The following is an 8,260-nucleotide window of genomic DNA, read 5'->3' as shown; positions in this document are numbered from 1 at the left end:
TTATGGGTTAAGAGAAACTGAAAGTTTGTCTATGCATTGAAACACATAGGAAATACATAGGAATAGACAAATCAATCCTTAAATCTGGTCATACGCACTCTCGTCTACACATGGCACTGGTAACGGCAAGCTACTGGGTGGGGTGGGGTAAGAGGGCAAATTCAATGTTTTCGAAGCTTTCATTGTAGATGATCCAGAATGTGTCCAGTGTCCATACATTCAAAAATGTTGGTTTTCCAGGTACTTTACCACGCTCTTAAACCTGGAGAAGCCTCTATGGCTTATTCCCTTAGAAGTGACAAATGAGATGTTGTATAAAACATCGAACTGGACACATCCACTAATTATGACAATCAATGGTTTAAGGATGTCATCTCTGTAAATACCTAAGGGTTGTCTAAGGCTAAAAAGGTCTACTTGAAAGCCATTAGGGATCCATTTTGTTTTATAAAAGTGTTGTATGTTTGGCTTTCAAGGAATGATATGCCTAGTAAAGCTGTTAATTTTGAGAGTATGAGTCTCAGAAGTAATTATTCTGAAAATAGAGCCAAAGAACAGTATTTCTTACCTTGTGGAGCCGTATGTAACTAACGTCTCATTCATAATTTGAATTCAAAAGGTTTTGACAGTATGACATCTACCCTGAAGGAGCCATTACTTTTTAAGCAAGACAAAAGTGAAAAAGATCACTCATTGGAAAAATTGTATAGCTGGATATTTCCCAATGAAATGCTTATTACAGAATTAACAAAGCCAAAACATCTTCAGAAGGCATGCATTTCACTTTCAGCTTAGAGAAGAACCTTAAGTAAATAAATCATGTCCAAACTACATATTAAAATGTTTATAAAAATTAAGCTTTAACATTTATTTCTAGCTTTCCACATCTGTGTGCAGACAAGAAAATGATTGCACATAAGTAAGCAGTGCAACAAATGTGGACGTGAAGTCACAGATGTGCTAGAAACTTAACACGTAAGTCTGGGAAATAAAGCAATGGACAGACAAATCAAAATAAATCAGGAAAAAAGTAAAACTATAGGGTCAGAATTAGGAAGGGTGAAGAATGGTAATGCCCTCATTATTACAGAAGTTTTATTAGTGGCACAGATAGCACTTGTCAAACAAAAAATAATCCAATAGCATTGACTTTTATTCATTCATGTTAAGTCACCTGAAATGATCTGTCGCATTTAAATGCTCATTAATGTAAATGGCTGAACAAATCCATTTCAATGGATACTCAATATCCCACATAGATAAGTCACTTCAACACAGCCTCATGACAACTCCCACACCAAGACAGTACTTTATTTTGTAAATTTTGACCCATTATCACTCCCATGTTATGGTTTTTTTTTCCCTAGCTGTCAAGTGTACAAGGTGAAGAGAAATTTTAGACGGGGGCTGCACCTGGAAAATAAACTTTTTAAACTCCATATACACGTTTCGAAACTGCTGGGTCCCAAGTTCATCTACGAACTCCAGGGCTGCCAGTATCATGTGCAGCACATTAAAGCTACACTATCCCAATAGCTTATTCATTCTGCATAAATCAGGTCAAGCAATGTGTCAACCTGTAACAGACTGTGCACTTTAACTGAACATGGCAAAATATTCACTCTTTTGAACTTTACATCATCATTTGATGTCAAACAATGAAGCAAATCCCAACAGTATATACAAAAAACAGCTTTGCATTTACAAAAGATTGTTTCCCATACTGATGAATCCAGGCAGCTAACTCATTGGTTTATGCAACTTTATTGAAGAAAAATAAATCAATTACTAGCAGAGCTATTAGTTGATCACTCATCCATTGACAACTTGCATCATTTATTCAGTGCTATATTAAACAGTGTATTGGAAGATAGATTAACTAATAGCTCCAAGCCTCCTAACAATTTAAATGAAAATTACAAAATGTTTGAGACCCTATTTTGGAATACAAAGGGTGTTTGACTTCCAATTTCCATTCTCTGTAGAACAAGAACAGGTCATTCCTTTATTGACATGCATAAAATACATCACATTTTCTGTTCTGCTGATGCTATAAATTCAACACCAATTCTCCAGCCACATCAGTTATGAGCATAAAGTATATCATGTAACCTCAAATCTCTAACAGTGGAAGGCTCAAACAAGAATGGATGCTGCTAGAATAATGCTGCTTCCTGGATGTGACAACTGAGCATCCATCTCCCTCCCCCTCAGATGGTTTCTTCAGCATGTTAGAGCAGTGAGGAATGTTTTAGTCTCATAACCAAATTAGAGTGAAGACATTGGCCACATAATACACATGCTCCATTTTTTAAAAAATTCTGAGTCTTGGGCAACTGTTCTCTTGTAACTACTTTACAGTTTCTAAAAGCAGTTATTGTCCAAAGCTGGAAGAACTTAAGTCTTCTCAGATGAGCATGTGAATGAATGGAGGGAGGTAAACAAAAAATAAAATTAAAAAAGATGAGGTCTGATAGGGGAGCAGCCGGATAAGAAAATCAAAAAAGGAACAGTAATTTAAAGTTTATTCCAGCTATAATGCAGGTTATTCTGACTTTAAGGTAGCATCACATGGCATACTTCTGAGTCCATTCCCGAGATATTCTGTTGTACCTGTAAATAAAAAAAGATGTTATTTACAAAGTTAAAGCGAAAAGAATTCCTAATATTTTAAAGGGAAGGAAAAGATTTCTATTTTACACCTTCAGATATCATCATGATGTCATCTCTAATGGCTACTGGAATAAAAGCCAACAAGGGAGAACTAGCAGGGGTACTCAAAGCAATGTGGGAAATGTGAGCCTTATGCTTTGAAAGAGGTACTACACTTTAATAAACTTAAGTGGCACTGATACTGAGAAGCAACAAAAATCAAAGACCTTTTCTCTCCACCACCACTGAGCTAATAGTGCTCTATTAGAAACTCTAAAATCAGTATCTATTCTGACAAATGTTAACATTACAAGAATTATTTTATAATTATGAATATGTCAGAAGAGTATATATAGCAATTCCATCAAAGCCAGAACCAAATATTTACTAAAAAATTTTATCTGAATCCTAGACTTTGCACAGTTACTTGGCCTTAGGCATTACAGAAGAGAAAAGCCTTTGAGACTCAGGCAGAGGCAGAAGCAGAAGAGGAAGACATTGGGCAGGGTGATAAACAACAATAATTTTCAAGAGGGGGTGAGTGGTTGTGTTAATCAGAACAACATGTGTTCTTTAAAGAAGTGTGGTAACTGGAGCTAACAAGCTCCACTGGGACCTGCTGAATGAGAATCCTTTGGAGTACAACAACCAGGACATCTTTGTTTAAAATAATCAACAGGTAATTCACACAGGGGCAGGGTTATTACTGAGGAAGATTACTAATATTGATAAATACTACCAATTTCTCCCCGGATTACATTCATGCCATACGCTACTTACCCCAACAAAAATACAGTGATAAACCTTAAGAAATGATTTAATATCCAAAGGGTAAAGAACTTTTATATTTATATGTACAGTTTGAACTTTTAAATATATTAACTAGCTTCATTTCTAAGAAAGAACTAAATATGGTTCAACTACTTTTCTAAACTTTAAGGTTGTTTTTACCAATTCATGGCTATCTTATTTAGATACATCCTCTCAAAGAGCCAGAGCTTTACAACAAAGGCTTTATTTAGCATACAGGGAGCCACAAGTAGAGCTGACATACTAATGCATGCTTGTCAGTAATGAACATTTAGTTTAGATGCTTAGGCTTAAAAGTGTTTATCCCATACACTACTACCTCCTGGCAAAATTTCAACTAAACCACCACATTCCATGAAGTGTTGGTATAAAATCTCAAACTAAAATTCAAACACCATAATAGTTTGAAAAAGATACTACATAACTTTAACACTCCTTACTAGTGCTATGTAACTGCTTTGCCATGCAGTAATACTCTTAAGCAGTAATGATTACTGGGTATATACGTTCACACTAAACAGAGCAAGCAGTTAAAAGTATAGTTCTCAAAAAACTCCCACATCTGTTACCTTTGTTAGTTAATACAGTGCCTTGAAGCATGCAGCACCAAGTGCTGGCAATACCATGAATAAGCGCACCATACAGTGCAGATCCTCTTACCCTACAACATAGCGTATTTCTCTGTCCACTCTCTTGCTAACCTATTGTACCTAATTGAACAAGTACACTGAGCATTAATTATAACATATGAAAGTTATAATGGTTAAGTCGAACATAATTCAAATATTTGAGCAATTTAGACCAAATTTTTACAACAGGAATACTTTTTTAAAAAACATTAATTGGGGTAGTGTCCTACTCTAAAACTTGAGAATAAAGTGACAAAGTATCTAACAAGTTAAGATAAAACAAGAACATTTAAAAGGGGTTATTCATTGTTCACATAAGCTAAAACTTAGTAAATTTTTTTTTTTTAAAAATTGCATTTCAATAACCGGCTTTCTGTACTTTTAACTGTCTTACTGAGTATCAAGTCTTCTTGGCATTGCCACAACTTACAGCAGAGTTTAAGCCTATTCATTGAGTAGAACCACTTTTGGTAACATTTTCTTAAACTACTACTTACTTATCTCTGTCTGTTTTATAGATCCGTGCAATCTCTGGCACTAGGGGGTCATCTGGGTTTGGATCACATAGCAGTGAACAAATGGATAAAAGAACTGCAAGAGAATAAATATCTGTTACTCAGCATTGGGAGTCTGGGTAAGTAAGTGTCAAGATTATTTAAAAACACATATAACCATCAGTCCTCAAAACATGTTTGCTAGCAAATGAGACAGTTTTACAGAGATTCTGCACTTTACAGAAGATGAGCTCCTGGTAAATAAGGAGGGCTTTGTGGCATCCAATTCAGTGCTGACTAGCTATAAAACTACTGACAAACTCAAACTCAGAAGTTTCTAAGACAGTTAAACCAAACAATGCCATATTATTTATTTTTTTTAAAAGTGTAAGTGGCATTAGAATTAAACAAGTTTCTTGGTAGTGGGGGGAGGGTATTTTAGTAAGTTTATAGGTAATCTCCACGCTATATTTGTAAGGCATGATGAAAAAAATCCATTCTTTGTCCCTGGAGGTTTGAGAAAAACCTCCAATCTGCTCCACTGAATGTTTTGTCTGCTTGAATTTCTAAGTTAGAGACCATATTCCCAGAGTACTGGTTAAATAAAACAATGCCAAAATCTCTTTAGTACTAAAGTGAGCCTTCAGCTCTAGTTCGTACCCCGACCTGTTCAACATACCAACTTAGAAGATACCAAGTATCACAGAACATAGACCTCATTCATTTTGAGTGCCTGCTATGTACCAGTCACCATACAAGATGTTATAAGAATTCTATAAATGCTTGAAGTGGTTGTGACAATCATTCAATGAAGAAAAACAAAAAGGACATAAAATGACAACATTGTCACATTATTGTTGACAGGAGCAAATACAATCTCAATCCAAAATGCAGGGGGGCAAATATAAAATTAAAGAATAAATCTGACTTAGTTACACAGTAACTCACAGAAAAAAGGGTAGAGAGCTTCAGGTGTGACTGCTAGTTCAGTAAGTTAGCAAAATATGGCTGCCAAAAAAAGTTACTGTAAAAACAAAACACCATCTACTCAACTTGTGACTTACACGCACAGTTTTCAGTATTATTATAGTGCATTCCCAACAATAGTAAAATAAAATAAAATAACTGGAAATCTGGTTATTTAGGTATGAGAGCATGATTTGAAAATAAATTAGGGCCGGGCGTGGTGGCTCACGCCTGTAATCCTAGCACTCTGGGAGGCCGAGGTGGGCGGATCGTTTGAGCTCAGGAGTTCGAGACCAGCCTGAGCAAGAGCGAGACCCCATCTCTACTAAAAATAGAAAGAAATTATATGGACAGCTAAAAATATATATAGAAAAAATTAGCTGGGCATGGTGGTGCATGCCTGTAGTCCCAGCTACTTGGGAGGCTGAGACAGGAGGATCGCTTGAGCTCAGGAGTTTGAGGTTGCTGTGAGCTAGGCTGACGCCACGGCACTCACTGTAGCCTGGGCAACAGAGTGAGACTCTGTCTCAAAAAAAAAAAAAAAAAAAAAAAAGAAAAGAAAATAGAATGCATCCAAGAGGATGAAAAACAGAATTTTTTTTTTTTTTTTTTTTTTTTTTTTGAGACAGAGTGTCGCTTTGTTGCCCTGGCTAGAGTGAGTGCCGTCAGCCTAGCTCACAGCAACCTCAAACTCCTGGGCTTAAGCGATCCTACTGCCTCAGCCTCCCGAGTAGCTGGGACTACAGGCATGCGCCACCATGCCCGGCTAATTTTTTCTATATATATTTTAGTTGGCCAGATAATTTCTTTCTATTTTTAGTAGAGACGGGGTCTCGCTCTTGCTCAGGCTGGTCTCGAACTCCTGACCTTGAGCGATCCACCCGCCTCGGCCTCCCAGAGTGCTAGGATTACAGGCGTGAGCCACCGCGCCCGGCCGAAAAACAGAATTTTAAAAGACTTGAAACAATTACGGCAGCATTTGCCCAAATTGTTTTGTTTCTCCTCCACCAAAAGTGATTCAAGTCTAATAAAAGTTTGAAAAATGTTACATAGCCCCTCTAAGAGATTCAAATGCATTGTATAAGCATATGAAAGCCTTTATATAATGTCCTGCCTTAAAAAAAAAAAAAAAAAAAAACTTTCACTTTGCATTTACCAAACTCATAAAATCACTTTACCAAAAACTTTGGTAAGATACTGTTATTTCAAGAAACAATTTGGGGCCGGGCGCGGTGGCTCACGCCTGTAATCCTAGCACTCTGGGAGGCCGAGGTGGGCGGATCGTTTGAGCTCAGGAGTTCGAGACCAGCCTGAGCAAGAGCGAGACCCCATCTCTACTAAAAATAGAAAGAAATCATATGGACAGCTAAAAATATATATATCGAAAAAATTAGCCGGGCATGGTGGTACATGCCTGTAGTCCCAACTACTCGGGAGGCTGAGACAGGAGGATCCCTTGAGCTCAGGAGTTTGAGGTTGCTGTGAGCTAGGCTGACGCCACGGCACTCACTCTAGCCTGGGCAACAAAGTGAGACTCTGTCTCAAAAAAAAAAAAAAAAAAAAAGAAACAATTTGGGAAATGCTGCACTGAAGTATTGAATTAGAAAATGAGAATGCTTAGAGTTAGAGATGTGCTATCCTCAATATCTGAAACACTGTTATATAAACAGCAACATTAAAAACGAATTCTGTGTACCTAAGAACGGTAAGCCGATACCAAAAACTGACAATTACTAGAAGGCAGACTTTCTTCCCATTAAGCAGTTTTGTGTGTGATTTAATTTGTGAGAGGAAGGTGACACAAAAGTCACCAGAGTCACTCATAAAGGAGGAAGTGATGAAGAGAAATTTCATCTCCATCTGGAATATTTATGCAGAGACTGGAAAACCTGTTGGAGAGATCTAAACTGGATTCCTATTAAAAAGCAGGAGACCAGAACTGATCTAGAGACCTTTCCAAGATTCTGTAATTTTAGACTGTTACTGGGTAGGAACAACCTACAATAGTTATATAATACCTGACTAAAGATTTGTCTAAAAATAAACACAGGAAAGCAAAAATCAGAATCTTCCTAAAGTAGAAATCTCAAGATTTAAAAGGTCAATTAAGTTTAGGTATATTTCAGCATCCTTGATAAAAAGGCAACAAGCAAGTGTGAGATCTGCAAGTATTTGGGATTGAAAAGTAACAGAAGCCTACAAAAATAGATTCTGCTCTTTTGTGACAAAGGTGTAACACATTAGGCAAATAAGGCCCCCCCCACATCCCAATTTGAATTTTAACTTCTTTCCACAAAATCTTTTTAATCATACTGTTAAGAGCAAAAACACTAAAATAACTTTATTTCTTCCTACTTCTTACTAAAAGGTTAAAATAAAGATTCAGATAAGTAGACTGAAGAAAGACCTTTAACTATTAGAAAATCAGAGCAGCTCAAGACTATTTCACTAGAAGTGTTTTACCTTTAGAAATAGTTAAAGCAGGAGACCACTGTGATCTTAGAATATCGAGACAAATGCTGCCATTACTGTTAATATTTGGATGATAAATTCTTGTTGTAAATGCAACCTAAAATAAACAAGAAACCTTTAGCTATTTCATTCAAATAAAATAAACATCTAAAACTTAAGTACAAAACTCTTATGCCTTGCTTTAAAAGCCAAGCCATAATTAAAAAAATATATATTCAAATTCTTAAAATATATTAC

General features: G+C 36.4%; 1 protein-coding gene across 5 annotated transcripts in view; it reads right to left on the bottom strand.

Annotated features, from left to right (window-relative positions):
• Positions 1–1,163: 1,163 nt before the first annotated feature.
• Positions 1,164–8,260, bottom strand: part of UBE2D3 (ubiquitin conjugating enzyme E2 D3) — a 32,646-nt gene continuing 25,549 nt past the window's right edge. For all 5 annotated transcript variants that reach the window (XM_069485599.1, XM_069485597.1, XM_069485600.1 and 2 more), the window contains 3 exons: positions 8,015–8,120; positions 4,589–4,682; positions 1,164–2,613 (listed from right to left, as the gene is read on the bottom strand). In XM_069485599.1, coding sequence (XP_069341700.1) covers positions 2,568–2,613; positions 4,589–4,682; positions 8,015–8,120 — 246 coding nt within the window. In that variant the 3' untranslated portion in view covers positions 1,164–2,567. The remainder of the gene's footprint in view (positions 2,614–4,588; positions 4,683–8,014; positions 8,121–8,260) is intronic.

Source organism: Eulemur rufifrons, chromosome 13 (genome assembly GCF_041146395.1).
Source record: "Eulemur rufifrons isolate Redbay chromosome 13, OSU_ERuf_1, whole genome shotgun sequence".
Taxonomy (NCBI): domain Eukaryota; kingdom Metazoa; phylum Chordata; class Mammalia; order Primates; family Lemuridae; genus Eulemur; species Eulemur rufifrons.
This window is presented reverse-complemented; position numbering and strand designations above follow the sequence as displayed.